Genomic DNA, 18,676 nt, shown 5'->3' on the forward strand with positions numbered 1-18,676 from the left:
TTGGATTATTATTATTATTGGACTAGCTGTTGTTTCTGCTACCACAAAATATGAGTTTCCCCTACAGAATAAACAGCACCACTGCAGTCATTTCAGCAACAGCTGCTTTAAGTCTCTGAGCGCATGTTGAGGCTTTCCTTTTAAACAGTCATAAATCCCAGTTAAATGTGATGTTACATCGGCATCATATTCAAAGCATCCCACAGACAGTTTTTGTTAAAACTAATATAATGAATATACAATTGAAAAGTGTAAAACTAGCTGATACTTCATTTGACAAAGAGTTAAATATCTGTTAACAAGCAATGTAGGAGGTTATTTAGCATAAAATTGTGTGCAATCCTGAAAATCACTATCAGGAAGAAAATTCTGTTTTCTATAAAATTTTTATTTTCCATAAAAGACTCTGGACTGCCTCCCAACACTGTGTTATTTGGTGACTCTAAATTGTCCATTGGTGAATGGTTGTCTGTCTGTACATGCTGGCCCTGTGATAGACTGGCGACCTATCCAGGGTTTGTCCTGCTTCACGCCCAATGATTGTTGTGATAGGTTCCCCTGCGCCAAGTGCTTAGGATGGATGTCTGTGAAGATTCTCAGTCACCCAGGTAATGGTTATCCCAAAGGTGCTAATGCAAAGGTTCAGAGGAGTTGGCCTAAGGCACAATCTATGACCAACTTACAATGCAGTTCTTTAATTAGCCCCAGGCAGTTTCACAGCGTTTCACACTTTGTTTCAGGTGATCTCAACGCCACAAATGAAAGCCAGGTGGAACAACTACCCACAGGTGACCATCAAAGTGTTAATGACTTCACAGAGTTCATACAACTCCAGTAGAAAATACATTTTGTAGGAAAGGTGATTCCATCTGGAGTGCATTAAAAGAACTTTTTATGTTAATGGATTAATGAAACCACACAGTTATTAATATCTGGGGCCTGGTTGATGCAGCAGAGGTGCTTCGGTTAAGGTTGGGGACAGATCATATGTTTGGGTAAATGTTAACTTAACCTAACTTTCTGTTAACTCTTTTTGTATCAAACCTAACAACACTTTTCTCATCTTGGTGTAATATGTGCACTTTCCTGCCTCACATGTTTATTGTTTGACCATCTTCTCTTTGCTCTGAGAAACATGTTAAGACCAGTTTCTTGTTGTGTTTTCAATAACTTTACCACACTAGAGATTTTCTGTCTTTGTCTCACCACTAAAACAGCAACTCATGCTTCTCCTTCATTACACCTCCGAGGCGCACTGTCAAAGCCGGTAGGCTAGATTACATCCAGATCACAGTTCAGCCAGATTTCTGCAGCCGCTTTCCTGATGGAAGCTAAGTGGAGAAGACAGTCTAATACTCCATTTTAGTTTCACTCCATTGACTACCAGGGCAATTTAAGATTGACTGTAAAATTTTATTGATCAGTACTAGCTGCGCTTTCTCTTTAGAGTAGCCTAATAACACCACAGTGTTCCACTGTTGCTGCAGTAAAATGACCATTTAAGCCATATTGAATGTAGTGACTGAGACTTTTTCCAGACATGAACAACTGACTTATTATAGCCTCTCACTCACATGGCTCTGTAACCTCTGACACAATTTGGGTCATTATTCTCACAAATTAATACACGAGCCAGGCTAATGCTCATTATTATCTCCTTTTTCCTCAGTTTCACACTCATGAATGAAAAGTCAATGTCCTGAATACTTTATAAGGCCTGAGTTGGGTCATTATGCTCAGGGTCACTGCAGTAACAGCCTCCTATAGCCCATTATTGCTGTATGCTCCAGAAGTGCAGCAATTAAACTCTGTGTATACTATTAGAATTGGCCCGCTTTGCTACAGAGGCAGCCAGCAGACAAACAGTGGTAAAGCTGAAGTCTGTCATGTGTTGGCTGGCGAGTATCATTAATGGGTGGATGAGATGCAACATGGCACCATGGCTCGCATGCCTCTGAGGCTCAGTAAAGTGGCACCGCAGGGATTTCATGTACTGTATAAGGAGCTGTCATCATCTGGGCAGACCCATACATGATGGTAATCGCTATTTAGATGTGCACTAGTGTGTTAGGTAGTGTCGGCATTGTTTGTGTGGATGTGCATGTATGCATAAACACATCTGTTTGCAAATGGTAATCTGTGACAAAACAACTGCAGTGCTTGGAGAGTTGTTTTAGCAAACGTGTTTCCCTTAGATCTCGTGCAGGGTCAGATGGAAGGAGAGTCAGTCCATCTGAATGCATGTTTCAGATAGTCATCATCAGAGAAGATGAAGTGACTGTTGATATTGAATGACACCTGTCTGCAGTGCCATGTGCAAACTTAACATCACAACTTTGTCATGTTACCTGTAGGTCTTAATAAAGTAAATAAAACATCACTGAAAGGTTTCAAACTGCAGTAAGGGGTATAGTGTATTAATAATGGGTTCGTAAGAAAGTAAGAGTGCCTAATCCCTACATTTGTGTACAACTTTATCCTAAAATAGGGTCAGAAATTTATCTAAAGAACAATTGTTAATAATATTGTTACTGTTTAGACAAAATTCATGATTCAAACATTCATACAGTGCGGGCTGGAAATAGTGTGAGTCTATGTGAAGCCAAAATGGCAGCAACCAAAACAATGTCAGAAGCTAGCAAACCTGCAGTCCAATAAATTAAACCAGATTGGAGTTGTGAGTTAGACGTATTTTCACATTAACCAAATGTGAACCACCAAAAAAATCAAAAATTGTTTATTTGTAAAGACGGTAAGGCTACAGTTATGTCAAAGAACATTTGTCAGTCTACAGTTGAAGGAATTGTCTATACTGTAAATAGACATAATGTAGTTCTGCGGCTACACTCTCTGGAAGGTGGCAACCAGCAAAGATGACTCCAAAGGCAAAACATGAAATGCTCAAAGAGGTCAAAATAGAAATCAACAGAGCTGTTAAAATCTCTGTTAATGGGTATACCATAAATAAATCATGGTGCACCGAGTAGGGGGTTCATATAGGATACAGCCTCTCCAAAAAACACACCACTGCTTGGCTGAAGTTTGCCAACGAGCACTGTGACTTTAAGGTTGAAAGAACAAGCAATGTATGATGCAGATCAGCACTAAGCATCAATCCACAATGAAGGGAATGTCATAATTTTAACAAATTTAAAAAGGAGAAATTTGAATTCTGTGTGCATCTAAAGAAACACATTTTAGAAATTACATGCACAAAAATATTGAGTGATGCTTGTCCATTATATCAAGATGGACAGTAAATTTATAAGTGGCAGCTACAGACCTTTAATTATCATATATATTTTCTTTGACAATTCAATTCCTCCATGTTTCCCTCCATGTGAGCCTCTGTGGTTAAAAGTTTTCCCCTCCTGTTTTCCTCTGTTATAGCCCACATGCTTGGCTTGCCCTGTTCTAGTGGAAAAGGCACCAATATAAAAATGTTAATGCTATGCTCTACCAACTGAGGCCCCTGGGACAAAATATGAAAATTTCTTAGGAGAAGTCTTTGGGCACCCATTAATTTCATTATCATCACCACAACTTCCACCATCCCATTTGCATGCCAGTAGATGGTGTGCTAAAGCTTTGAGGAATAATATCAGTACACCATGAAGAAAATCTTCATATGTCAGAATCAGCTTAATATGAGAGCAAACACTGTGAGCAACATCAGATGTGACTTGCTCAAACATGAATTTCTGAAGTTTTGCATCTGCCTAACTGCCTAGTGATGGTGAAGGTCATATGTGTGTGCATGTGTATGTTTTGTTGCATTTGGATGCTGAGTGTATGGGTGTTCCAACCAGCTATCCCCCCCGGAGGTCACTTTGAAATGGAATAGATTTTTCTAGATCTCAGCCAAGGCTGTAGGGAAGGTCACTTCATTAATCACAGCTAAATGCCACTGTCTGCCCGTCTCTCTTCTTAACCAAGTAACACCCACAGATAACATCATTGATTAATACTAATAATTAATTCTCCTTCGGTACAGAATGAAGGAGAGTATCATTCCACGGGGAACCTTTAATTACTATGTAAAGACTCATTAGGTTTGCCCCCGTGTCACTGGAGCACGGGGGCAAATAGATGTCTTCCTCTAGCTTTGGCCTTTTGTGAAACAAGCTGCTCTCCTCCTCTCACTCCACCTCTCACTTCCTGCGTCTCTCTTGCAGTATCCATCTACGTGGTAGCCTACTTTCTCTGCTGATTCAGTGTTGGAAAATGTCAAGTCAAATTTTGCTTGAGAGGATTTTGGCAGATGGGTTGAAGCACAAATGACGAATGGAAGCACAGACATACGAGCTCTGAGTGTGTGTCTGCACAACTGTGTGACTGTCGGTGTTTACGCGTGCATTTATGTTCGTGGAATGTGTGTACTGTATGTGTGATGTGTGTTTATGTGCCTGACTTTGTCACATAAGTGCCACCAGTCATGCTGGTGTATCTGCATCACAAGCAAGAATAGAGGACACGCCATGTTATTTTATTATCTACCAATCCATGCTGTATGAAGGAAGCTGATGCAATGTACCACCTAGAGGCTTTTACTTCTAAAATAACACATTGTGACATGTTCACGTAAATAAATGTGTCATCTACTACTATCTCATTCACTCTCTTTGTTTTTATTGCCTGTTATTAAAACAGAATAATGATTCAACCTGTGACGCTTTTATGTTTACTGTTTTAACAGTTTCAAAGCATGGAAGATTTGTCCTGGGAACAATCCCCCTGCACACAGAGAGTGCTGCATCTTACATTTCGTATTTGTCATGAATAAAACAATTAGCATTGGCTGTGACAGCTCCAGATGCTGAAAAATAAGCCCATCACCGCTTTAGAAAGAAAACTCAATGAAAAATATGAGTTTTTCCACTATATGACTCAGGATTTACTACCTTAAAAACAAGACATGAATATGATATTTGAAAACAATTGAGACAGGAACAGATTTACACACAGCCAGGCCTAAACAAAGCTACATCAGTCACTGAACTGATTAAATGCTGGCTTGAATGCACCATTCAGGTGCAACACTCAGCCTACCCTGAGCCCCACTCCTAGACATTAGCGCCATCTTGTGGGATATATTTTGGTTGTTTTCAGGAAATATTGAGCTGCAACAGTACGGCTACAACCCAGATGTGTCGTCTTTTCCCATTTCCATATTGTTTTTTATTCATTCAGCAGTTGAACTGTGAGATGTGTGCATCAGGATTAGGAGTAAGTGAAGGCATCAACCTGTTTCATCTTGAAAAGTACTATTTTAAAACAAGCATATACTTCATAGCACATGTGTTGGGCTTTAGCAGGTGTTATTAATATGTGATGCTGGGCTTGTGAAGATAAAATCACCATATCATTAATACATACATAAGCACAAATCCACATAGAATGAGATGATTGTAGCTGATGTTTGCGGCTATTATTATAATATAAACATTTGTTTTGTTGCATAAAATATGCATAAGCATATCATCATTTAACTGAATCTATTATGTATGATATGATTAAAGAGTAGCACGGAAATTATTTGAATCAATCTGTCAATCTGAATATTGTGACCTTCTTTAACAACTACTACGTCTAGTAGTTGACATATCTGCCAATACTGGCACCACATAGCCGATTCTTACTAAAAATACGTTTTGATTCAGAAACTTGGTCAACATCCTTTCATTTGGTCTCAAGATATGGCATTTCACTGACATTTACCCAGGCAGAGTCACAATGGACCTCTATATGCAGTTAGTTGAAACTATTTTTTAGAAATGACCCTAGAAAATTGACAAAATTAAAATAAATAAGAAGAGCAAATGGATTTATAATCAATACTGGCAACGTCAAGCAGATTACAGATGTCTGTCAAATTTACTTTGTTATTTCTGGCTATATAACCCAGCAGGTGTTGTGTAAAGTAATTATATAGAACAATATAAAGAGCGCAGATTACTTTTGGTGGAGTAAATCCAATAAATGCACTACCCAGAAACACAGAGGGACAATGTGGCTGCCAGAATATATTAAAAACTTTCAAGCCATTGGTCAAGGTGAATGGCAAAGTGAAGGCATCATAGAACTAATTTGGCTCATTTTACATTAAGACTATTAAATTTAGCATGTGCCAGGTGCTAGATTGTCCTTTGAAAATCATTGGCTCCAGCCATTAGTGGGTTATTCTTTTAAATGCTACTATACAAGAGAGAGCCAATTGTAGAGGACATGCACAAGGATTATCAAACGACGCAGGGATTTTATGTGTTTTATGAACTGAAGTATATAAAATGAGCGTTGCTTTATTGTGCTGTGCCTCAGTAGGTACAGCAGGAAGATCTTGCCATGTCTGCATCTGTTTATTCAAAGATATGCCTGTTACTGTCTCTGCAAGTGTTGTCCCTGTCACAGGCTGGGCCATCTATGATAAATGTGTACAGGGTTGTGTTTCCCTGATCCTGCATTGGCAAAACCATTTTAAAATGTGTGGATCCATGTATCTACATACTGATCAGCTTAAGGATGGCAAAACTATTCTTTCTTTAAGCACCTATTACTGTCTACAAATGTTAATTGGATTTAAATCACTACTTTGCATTTACCAAAGCTACAGTTGCAGTTGATATGTATTCTGTAAAAGCCAAAATTATTAATGTGAAGTAGGTTTTATTATGTTTGTACTGATCAGTTTGTGTTTAATATTTTGTATTCAGTCCATAAGCACAGAGGTTTGAGTGTTTGAGCTCATCATATGGTGCTTTTGAGGGTCTAGTCTCCCGCCAAAGAACCGCAGAGTGAGGTAAAAAATAAACCCACAGCAAAAAACATTAGAGGTGGTTGACATCTCTGTTCAAGAATCTACAACACACAAATCATGGTGCATTGCTTCATGGGGTATGGTGTCCATCACAGGACATCAAGGAGGAAGTGTGTTTGATACACACCAGCTTCAAAATCACCTCCCAAGTTTATCTAGGTACTTTTCGGGAAAATGTGAGAGTGGCTGTCCACTAGTTGAAGTCTGCCAGACGATGAATGATTGTGAATGTTGATTACTACATCAACAAAGAAAATCTGCCTTTTCGGACTGGCCAGGTCAGATCCAGTCACACTAGACATCCTAACAATATGGCTCCACTGAAGCAGAAATGTGCAAGTCTGATTCACAGCTACTAGAATTTCTTTTATGAAGTTTTTGCTGTCAGTTGTTAACGTTAGGACACACAAATCTTCATTGCCCCAGCCTGAGTTACAACACACGGACATTGCAAATATGTTGCAATGATCACACATTCTGTGATTTGCATGTTTAAAACCACCGTGCAGTAGAATTTACAGAAATATAGACTGTTTAGGAATAACTGCTGCATAAAAAATATTTTATAAGGGTCATTGCAACCATTAATGCTGTTGTTCCTCAGTGTCTGAAGATCGGCTTGAACTGTGTTTACTTAGAGAAAATGTGACTGACCTCATTACAGTGCTATAAAAAATAGGATAGAGTCGTCTTAATGAGCTGTTTCTTGATCCCAGGTTATATACACAGAATTCAACAAAGACTACCAGACAAACAATAATGGAAAGGGCTTAATGTTAAGTACAGTTCAGATAACTAAGAACTGTAACTGGATACTGACTCAGATGGAAACATTAAGAGCAACATGAAATTCACAAGGGCAGTCTTTAATCAACTGCCAACAGAGCAGCTCAGGGTTTCATATCTCGACATGACTCTGTAGATGTGTCTTTTACACAAATGAGTAAAAGGTACAGCAAAGCATTGACAGTGTTTTTTGTAGTGCTTTGTTTATATCATAACAGCCTATATTTGTAAAGGATGGTAGCTGCAAATATTTTTCCCTAAATAAAGACTATATTAAACTATATGTTTTTTCACAAAATCTAAGTCTCCAAGCTTCGTGTACATGTTTTTCTCCATCCCTGTACGTGTGAATGTCCTGCTGTAGGCTGTCATGATTCATAAACTTCTGGCAATGTACAATAATTATTCATGACAAGTAACACCTACTTGCGGGGGTGGGAGCAAATCGAGTCATATTGACATGTTTGAACAAGCAAGGCATCTGATGTTTTACACCAGAGGAGTTCATGATTTGTACGGTGTAAAAATCATTGTGTTATTTTTCTAGTGAGATATGGATGTGAATTGGTTCTAAATACTATGTTGTGTACAGTACTGAAATTCAGTGACTGTAGCTTGTATGTATATGTATTTATTTATTCTTATTTATTCTACAGTCCTGTGCTGTAAAGCCCTGCTGAGGATCAGACCAGAACATGTGTAATTTTGCCTTCAAAATAAACATCGTAACATTAATCTTAAAAATATGGTTCATTTTTTAAAACAATGACCTCAACATGGAAATCCTAATTATAATCTTATAAAATAAGTAAAACAAACAAACAAAAAATACCAAAAACATACAACTTTCTTTTGCTTTGTAGTATAGATGGATTACTGAACTGACCTATTAGGTGCAGAGTCAGGGACCCTGGAGGTACCCTGGTCTTCTTCTGCAAAATATCCCAGATACAAAACAACCAAAAATCATCATTAAAAACTCAAAGGAAACCAACAAAACAACAAACAATGTGTTTTCAGTGAGAAGTTAATGATACAGAACAATTACATGAATTACCAAACAGGCCTACAGAGCACTTGCAAGTCCTGGTCATAGGCTCGGTATGAATTTAATAGTTCGAAACTTACAGAGTCCTGTTAAAAGACATAAATTAACCACTGGGGTGCAAAACAATCCAAAAGACACTGAAAAGGAGCAAAAAAACAAAAATAGAGTGACCAAAAAGACCAAATGACCACAAACAGGATGAGTTTGTAAGGAAAAATGACCTAAAAGCAACACATACATCTTTACAGCCTCATTTATTGTTGTTTTTACCTGACTCAAATACAAATCACATAGTTATACAGAATGATGCTGTGTGACCATCCTTTCCAACTCCTGTGCAGTCTGCTTCTGATGGGGGCATTATTTTGAAAATCCTGAACGGAAGTGAGGTGTAGGACCTCTTTCGTTATTGAGCAGTGTTTTGCTTTATCGTCTGAGCAAGTGACAGGCGATCAGGAGGAGGGAGAAGTTTTTGTTTTCTGGCTTCGCCTTCTCTTCTTCAGTATGGAGGCTCAGGCGCATTTCTCCCGTGAAGAAATCAACAAGACGCTGTGGGAAGTACCGGAGAAATACACACGGCTCAAGCAGGTCGGAACCGGGGCGTACGGCTCGGTGTGGTGAGTGGCGTTTACTGAGTCGTAGATGGAAGTGAACTGTGTAGAAACGCTGCTCAATCTGAGCCCAGCACTCATTAATGTTACTGTGGTACCGTGCTACAATGGCTGCATGCAGCCCGTGCTGGGCCTGGGTTATATCCTGGACTCGCTGTCATCCCTGATGGTACCGTATAACTCCTGCAGCTTATACAACTTACAGCACTTCGTATGAGCTGCATATGTTGGACTACATATCTCATAAACATGCATGCTTTTAATCATTTGTGTATTGGTCTGTGCAGTAATAGAGGAGATGTAGCTGTCAGTATTAAAGATGGCCACTTTCCACTTCTCTCCATCTATAGATGCAGTTACAAACAGCACTGTGAAAAGCACAGGAGCAGTCAATGTACACATTACATAATACATTTGCAGAAAACATCTGTGCACATGATCTTTTTTTACATACATCTACATGTATTTACAATTCTTAACATGCACATACAAATAAAGGGATACACACACATTTATGGGGCCATATTAGGGGCCATAAGGGAAACACTGCTGTTAGTGGTGTCGTTCACAGTTGTTTAAGCAAGCACATCCAGCATCGCTCTACATTACTGGGTTACAGTGTTGTTTTTCCTGGTGATTAGATAAATACAATTCATGTCGAGGGCAAGTCAAGCTTGTGAGGGTCTGGTGCCAGTTTTGTAATACAATGTGTGTGGTATATTTGGATTCACAGGTGATATCCCATCATAAAAGAGCAAAAATAAATCTCCTGTGTTAAAGTGAGTGTATTATATCCAAAACATTGCTGCATTCATGTTAATATATATGTATATATACATATATACATGTGGAGTTCGATCTTCTTTCTAATGATTTGTTTAATCCATATTCTTAAATCAACCTAAACAACGTGCATAACATGTGATATTGTAGTACAAAAAAAATCCTATTCACATCACCACACCCTCTAAATTCCCACAAATGATACAGAGGAAATAACTTTGTTTCCCTGCCGCCACTGGGTTTAATTTCATTACAATGGTAGACCACATATAAACACTTTAGTTAGTGTCAGTCCAACCCATGAATAAAGGTGTTTATTATTTGCATTCATGTCATGATCTATTTATACAGCCATATCTTACACATTGTAGTAACACAAATGGATTCTTTTTGGGGACACGGGAGATCAACTGAATGTCCACAATAAGCTAAAATGTGCCAATTAGTTATGAGTAGTTTTGGTGTTAGACCACACACAGCCCCAGGTCTGTTTAGCTTGTTTATAGAGCACTTGTTTATGTGTGTGCACCACTGAAAAATGATAAGTAAAATCTCTGAGAAGCTTGGGAAGAGGAAATGTTTCTTTTTTCCTCAAAATAAAGTGTAGTATCAGCCACTGTGGACTTTGGTGCTTATGTTACTGGCCTGTTGACAGTGGTTAGCTAACGGTAAGATAAATTTGAATGCTTAAAATAGCTAACCTTTAAGAGAGACACCATCTGAAAAACTGGGGTCAACCCACCATTATCTATAATTTGGCAAAATTGCACATCTTTTATAAAGTGTCTTGTGAGAAATTGAAGACACAGGAGGGAAAGGAAATAAACAGAATCATCATCGTCAGTTTCATTGCTACTGTACAGTATGTGTGAGATTTACTGCATTTGTTGTTGGTGCTTGTCTGACACTGATCAAATGCTGTATGTAAAATCAATAGTAAAATTCAACATTAGTGCATCAGCTTTGTCCAAAGCACTATGTACAAGTGATGTGTGTAATTTGTGTTGGTGGATGCGGCTCCAAATAGCCTAACAAGCCTTTCCTCCTACGATTTGGTGCCCTGCAGATCACTGCAAACACGCACATCACGAGCTGCCAAACATTTACATGTCGGTACTCAATAAACTACAGACCCCCATTGAGTTAGAGAATTAGTGCTGCGTACAGTACCTCCATCTGATAGCGACTTTGATGTTGCATATGATTTCATGCAGAGCTTCTTAGTGAGCGTCACACCTCAAAATAGACCAGCCACTGTCATTTTCTCACTGCTCTGACTTCAAAAGAATGGAATCACAGGGAAACTGGAATACACATGCAGACTCCGAGTGCAAAGCGAATGGACTCATATTACCTTATTTATTACAGCTCAGCAATAAATGAGAAGGCAAAAGACAAAGTGGCCATCAAGAAGCTGCACAGGCCCTTCCAGTCAGAGATCTTTGCTAAAAGAGCCTACCGAGAGCTCCGACTGCTTAAGCACATGAAGCATGAAAATGTGAGTAGATTAAAGCTTCTTTTGGCTTTCCAATAGTTGCACATATTGTTGTATATCTTATATCACCTTCCTCTTTCATGCCAACTAGGTGATTGGACTCCTCGATGTGTTTACACCTGCCACAGGCCTCGGCGACTTCCAGGACTTGTGAGTATCTTTCACCATATCACGAAACCCCTCAGGCAAAGACAGACAACGCCTCTGATGATCTGCAGGTTTAATAGTCACCTGTACAAAAGCCTATTGCAGAACCGTTTCTGTTTTTTCGTAGGGGGGGGGATAAGAGAATATGTAGTAAGTAAGAGTGATAAGAGAATATGTAGACCTGCAGTCTCCTCTCACTTCTCTGTCAGGAACATATCAGGTTACCCTGTTAAACCTCTATGAGATTTAAATGCTTTCAATGAGTTTAAGGAGTGTGTGTTTAGAGCAAATGCCTAATGTCATTTTTTTTAAGGTATATTGCACGTACTCATTTACATAACACCTACATGTGATTGTTAAGCACGTCATTCCAAAACCACCAAGCTTTGTGCATGAGACCACTTTCATTTTGAAACAGAAATGGGCCTTACCCCAACTGTTGTCTTAAAGGGGGAGGAACTCTCTTTGAAAATATCACAGTATGCTGTAGCATGAAGTTTTTTTCCAATAACTGTAACTGAAATGCCACAAAAAATCCAAGAGGTGAAGCAGCCTATGGATGTCCACATACTTTAATCTTAGAGTGTGTGCTGTGGCTGAAATAACCGGATGCATACTGTCAAAGTATCTGCACTGCATCATGTTGAATAACCACAATTCTAATGAAGGACATCTGAGATGGAAATAATCATCCGCCATGAAACCCAGTGGTTGGTTTATAATGTAAACAGACAGTCTGCATGGCTTTCAGAGGGGGTTGGCCTAGAATTTGTTGTGGCCTATGTGATAATCTTATCTTATTGTTTTTTCCACTCACTGTTTCATAGAATCGAAGAACAATAAGAGCAGCTTCATTGGTTTAATTGCAATGTATGCCTTCTGCTCCAGCAAATACACTAAACTCTTTTTTTCATTAGGAGGATGAAATAAAGACCGCATATTGTGGTTTACATAAACATACACAGGAACCCTAAAGCTCTTTAATGAAACTATGGAAAGACACAGATTAGCTTTAATGGGGCATGGAAAATAACAGATGGGTGACTCGTTGTGCCAAAGGAAATCTTTTTCTTGACTCGATAAATCTATTGAATTATTATTATTATTATTGTGGACTGTTCAGCAGAGGTGATAATCTTACAGTCTTTCTCGCTCTGTCTCCTCCTCTCTCGCTTTGTCTCAGCTACCTGGTAATGCCTTACATGTTCACTGACCTGTCAAAGGTGCGAGGGCATCTCTCAGAAGACAAAGTCCAGTTTCTCGTCTATCAGATGCTATGTGGACTCAGGGTGAGCCTTTTAGAAATTTGTTATCATGAATTACCATAAGAATATCTGAAGCAATGTGTTTTAATGGGATTATTGTACAACACTGATGGATTAAACCTTTTGTGCCTTACATAACAAAATCACATTGTATTGATGTGATTATAGTATATACTGTAAGTACAGTATTTTAAATTATTTGAATAAAGGAAAGTTATTCAAATAATTTGAAAGTTGAAATCCCTACACTTTGTAAAAAAAGTGGAGTGTTGTTTTTAGCTGTTCTTTCTCTCCCCCTTTGCAGTACATTCACAAGGCTGGAATCATCCACAGGGTAAGTACAAGTCAATATGTCACTGTAGTAATGTGGGTCTGTGATAAATTTACTTATTAAGCAGCTGTATTGTGTGCAGGTCTTTGTACTTAACAGCACATCAATCTGGCTCTGAATACAGATGTGCCTTTTTTCCTGTTCTAGAGGAAAAACATGTAAATGTTGGTTAAATTCATCATTGTTATGGAGTCAAATCAAACCCTGCCCCAACAGGTAGGATGAGTTAGTGTTGCATTGACGTCTGACTGCATGTCTGGAGATGTTAGGACACACCCTTACGCACCATTGCCAAGAACTGTAGGTGTGTGTGCCTGTGTGTGTGTGTGTGTGTGTGTGTGTGTGTGTGTTTATACCATTACTACTTCATGTTACACAGAACAAGGCATAGCATGCAATTTGTGTAGGATAAGATCGGTGGAAATGTGCAAAAAATAACGTGTAAGCATGCAGTTAATGCAATTAAATAGCAGATTTACAAGAAGATTAACGGTCCCTTCTCTTTTGAAGATCCATATTTACCATTTACTGAACAATGTAGCTGTTGTACATGTTTTAACCTGAACATATTCATGAGCTGTAGTGATCAAGCTGCTAGTGCGTGGTGATTATAATCTGAACAGTTGTTAGAGATCAAGTAATTGTGTGTTTTGTATGTCTGTGTGTTTGGACTATAGACAACACAGTCCTGTACACTCTGACTCAGTGCTCTGTTAAAGTGTTATCCTGCTATCCTGCTGTAATAATTTCTAAAGCAGTGAAGGCGTTATCAACACTCAGTAACAGTCCAACACTTAATGTCACAAGTATTTTATGAATGACTGCAGAATTGCCACAGTGATTTATGTTTATAGAGAAGGATGATACCATTGAATCCATTTTTAAAATCCTCATAATATTGATGCATTGAGACAAACAGCTGAGCAAAGTTAGGCTACTGCAGGTACTATTCCCAGTTCCAGTTTTGCCTTTTAAGACTTTAATGTCTCGTTAATAACGGGTAATCATCACTCTGCTCATTTACCTTTACAGGATCTAAAGCCTGGAAACTTGGCTGTAAACCAAGACTGTGAACTGAAGGTTTGTACACTACAAAATAATGAAACTGTTAAATTAAACAGCTACAGGATGGAACATATGGATTTAGTGACATGTTTTTGTAATAAGACGTGCTTCTGTTTTCATCCTTATGAATGTGGCTCAAAAACTGAACCGAGAACTGTATGTGAACACATAATGCCCATGGGCCAGATCATGATCAGTTTCTTGCTTCTGATGCAGATCCTGGATTTCGGGCTGGCTCGCAGCACTGACGCAGAGATGACGGGCTACGTGGTGACCCGGTGGTACAGGGCTCCTGAGGTCATTCTGAACTGGATGCACTACACCCAGACTGGCAAGACAATTGTAGCTGTTACATATTTTAACCGCGTCCTCGCTGTCTCCTCACTACTCAGTGGCCTGTTGGTGCTGTGAATGTTTGTTGTTTGTTGTGTGAAAACATTACAACTGAATTTCTTGCTTTTAGCTGTGACATGTGTGGTACTTTGTGGGGTCAGCAGTTTTTATGATCCTGTCGCTGGTGCATAAAAACAAATTTGAAGATGCACGGGTGTCATTCTGACAATAAATCTTTCTTTCTCTAAATCTGTTAGCAGTTGACACAGATGGGTCTGACAGCAGCGTGATAGTGCAAAGTCTGAATGACAGAGCCGTCGCTGCAATGGAACTGACTTTGCCAGGATTTATGTTTCTCTAGGAGATAGTGGTTTTTCATTTTGTGAACAGCATCTACAAGGGAGCAAACTCTGCAACTCTGGTTTACACCCTTCATAGGACTGTATTACTCATCAAGTATTCCCCAATATAAACAGCACAATAGCGTCTGCTCTCTGTTTTGAATAGGAACTTTGCCGAGGCATATAAATGCCATCTTCCTCATTTCTATCGCACAAACTTGGTCACTCTTGGTGATTTGTATTCTGCTTGGATTCTAACTGATGTATCTGTTTATTCTAGTGGACATCTGGTCTGTGGGCTGTATCATGGCAGAAATGATCAATGGAAAAACCCTCTTCAAAGGCAAAGACTGTATCCTTTTATTGTCTATTTGTTGGACTTTTGAGGTTTAAATATGCAGGAGTGGATATTTACTGCATGTTTCTCAAACATCTACATGTTACACAATATATTTAAATAGATGGTGCTATTAAAAGGAAATTGAAAGCTGCTTGATTAAACAGTGACAGCTTTATTTGGTGCTGGGCATTATAAACCAAAATGTAGAATGAAAGATAAAGGACAATAATAGTTTCCTCTGTAAGCACCAAAATGGTGTTTGCTATTACTTGCTTGTACAGCTTGCTACATGTTTTTTGTTCTATTTTTGCAACAGAGACACTTCACTGATTTAATAGTGTAAACTAGCAAGTAAAACTGTCACTGCTACATCACAAGGCCTTTATTTACATTTATTACATTTACTTTACATTTATTCTGATTTGTTGAGATGTGCTGAGCAGGAAATCCCAGGTTTTAAAGTCCTTGATTGTAACCCCTTTACTACCAGACATGGACCAGTTGACTCAGATCATGAAAGTGACTGGAGTACCCGGGCCAGAGTTCATACAGAAGCTTGACAGTCTGGAGGTAGGCTTAATTGTCTTATATAGATTTGTACCTAGTCTGTCTTGCTATAGTTTGACTCTTTAGACCAGCTAGACCATAAAAGCCTTCCCAGAAACCCATGACTATCACCAAGGTTAATCTCCACTGACAGCCTTTAGAGGTTGCAATGTACTGTACATAGCAACCAATTTTAACATCACACTGAAGCTTTGCCAGTAGTGGGAGTAATATATAAAATTTGTCCTTAGGGTGGCACTAGAGGAAAAGTCTGTGCATCAGCAAGTGCATACACATGCAGGGGGATGGCTTCAGTAAGATTTAGTAGAAACATACAACACAAATTTGATGTGGATTCCTGGATTCTACACAATATCTTGAATATATTTTAACATTAATTTGTCCAAGTTATTTACACATTCATGTGTTTTTTCAGCCAATAAGCCAGCGTGAGGCTCAGTGTTGTCTATACAGTACTTATTTTGACTGGTTATTGATGCCAATTCAATTTTGGCTTACACCTAAGCTTGGCGAACTAGCTTTAAATATAGTATGTCTGTCACTTTAACAAAGTTGTATTCACAAACATCTCCATTGCAGTCATTTAAACTTACATAGACACTATTTGCTATCTGTCAATTGATAAATTTATAGGGTAGAGAATTTTTTTTTTTTTTTTATGTTTACAGTGATTAAACACAGTGATGTGGTCCTTTGTGGTGTTTTTGCTACATTCTGTATGTTTGTTTTTGTCTATGTAAACAGGCCAAAAGTTATGTTAAGAACCTTCCTCCCTATCCCAGAAAAGACTTCTCAACGTTGTTTCCCAGAGCAAGTGCAACAGGTGAGTTTAGCCACAGCAAGAAGCAGGTTCACAGGTTTATTTATCTTTTTTACACTTTTAAAGTCATAATAAAGTTCATTTCTATACCACACATTAAAATCTGCAGTTAGGCTTTAAAGGGTAGTCATCTAAGGAAGAAAGGATGGACTAAAAATACACACGCAGTGCATTCAGGAATTATTCAGACCCTCTTCACTTTTTTCAGTTTTGTTATGTTGCAGCCTGATACTACAACCTTGACCTTGTCAGACCAGAGAATCTTGTTCCTCACAGTCTGAGAATCCTTCTGGTGCTTTTTTGCAAACTAAAGCAAGTGGGATTTCCTGTGTTTTGCACTGAGGAAAGGATAGCCACTCTGCCATAAAGCCTACATTTGTGGAAATGAGTCCCATCTCCACAGAGGGTCTTCTCGAGCTTCGAGCTACCCATCGGGTTCCTGGTCACCTCTCTTACTAAGTCTCCTCGATTGCTCAGTTTGGCCAAGTGACCACCTCTTGGAGCAGAATTTTTGTAGCATTCCCCACATCTGTATCTGAGCTCTGCATGCAGTTTCTTCCTCATGGCTTGTGAGGTCTTCTGGAGAGAGGCGTGTGCATTTCCAAATCATGTTCAATCAATGTAATTTACCACAGGTGGACTTCAGTCAAGGTGTAGAAACATCTCAGCTGCTAAATGTCAAGTGTTGTTGTAGTGAGTCAGATTACTTGTATGTCAGTGTGGTATTTCACTTTTTCCTTTTTAATATAATTTCAACCTTATTAAAATTCAGGTTTTATTTTGTCATTATAGAGTTCTGAGTGTAGATTAATGAACACATCTCAGTGCCATGTAGGTCAAACATAGGAGACGTTCTTTAAGTGATGAATTTCTTGTCTCCAGCAGCAGCTGAATTTCTCCTTTTTTGCAGTTTTTGGAATCTGATAATAATATATATCGGTTTGCTACAATTTTATTTATTTACTTTTTTCAGGGATAGACCTGCTGGAGAAGATGCTCGTTCTGGATGGAGATGAGAGGCCCACTGCAGAACTCGCCCTCGAGCACCCATACTTCGACAGTCTGAGGGACCCAGACGACTTTCCTGAGCCGAAGCCATATGATGATAGCCACGATAATGCCACATTGTCACTGGATGAGTGGAAGCGTAAGTGAAAAAACAATCAGGAGACCTCAGTAAATATAAAGTAACAATAATAATAAATGAATTATTTATGTTAAAATACCATGCTGTATTATGTATTTTTATGCATGTTGCATATGCAGAAAACAAATGTTTTTTGCCTTTTGCCCACAGGGTTATGTTTCAAAGAGGTGAAAAGCTTTGTGCCGTTCCCACGGAGAGACTCAAAGAGAAAAAACACCCTAACTATGTCTCCATAACCCGGTGAATGTCATTCCCCAGCCAACACAGAATGCAACCAACAGTGCCCTTGTATATTCTAACCATGGATTCACTCTGTTTCTTTTATCATGATGGAGATGCAGTATGTTTAGACTTTGAATGTGTTAGACTATGTTGTTTTTTTATGTGCAATTATTTCCTAAATGTAAATTTCTTTTCATGTTACATACAACTTATCAGTAAATTGATTTGACAATTTATTGTGGCCAAATGTCACAGGATTGCTCATGATTCGCTGTAATATTGTTTTCCAATTAAACAATAAGACAAGATGTGTTGGAAGTTAGATTTTTTGCAGCGTTACCCAAACTCACAGCCAAGTTAAATCCTTTGTCATTAAAAAAATGTGCTGGGCTTCTACTGGGTACATTTAGATACCACAGTGTGACTATAACGTAAAGGTCATTATGTTGAATTTATTGTAATGGGATCCTGCACTGGACATTTTGCCGCTGATGAGATTGATTTTAACCACATAGTACCTCAACATATGATGCTGATGTGTACATGAGTGTGTGTGTGTGT

General features: G+C 38.7%; 1 protein-coding gene across 1 annotated transcript; it reads left to right on the plus strand.

The window, feature by feature from the left end:
• The first annotated feature begins 9,048 nt into the window (after positions 1-9,048).
• mapk13 (mitogen-activated protein kinase 13) lies at positions 9,049-18,423 on the plus strand. Its single transcript, XM_026368107.1, has 12 exons — positions 9,049-9,265; positions 11,411-11,540; positions 11,629-11,687; positions 12,868-12,973; positions 13,254-13,283; positions 14,313-14,360; positions 14,562-14,676; positions 15,300-15,371; positions 15,850-15,929; positions 16,671-16,749; positions 17,720-17,893; positions 18,044-18,423. The coding sequence occupies exons 1-12, from the start codon at positions 9,153-9,155 to the stop codon at positions 18,127-18,129; spliced, it is 1,092 nt and encodes a 363-aa protein (XP_026223892.1). The 5' UTR covers positions 9,049-9,152; the 3' UTR covers positions 18,130-18,423.
• The last annotated feature ends 253 nt before the right edge of the window (positions 18,424-18,676 follow it).

The sequence above is a fragment of the Anabas testudineus genome, chromosome 7 (assembly GCF_900324465.2).
Source record: "Anabas testudineus chromosome 7, fAnaTes1.2, whole genome shotgun sequence".
In the NCBI taxonomy this organism is placed as follows: domain Eukaryota; kingdom Metazoa; phylum Chordata; class Actinopteri; order Anabantiformes; family Anabantidae; genus Anabas; species Anabas testudineus.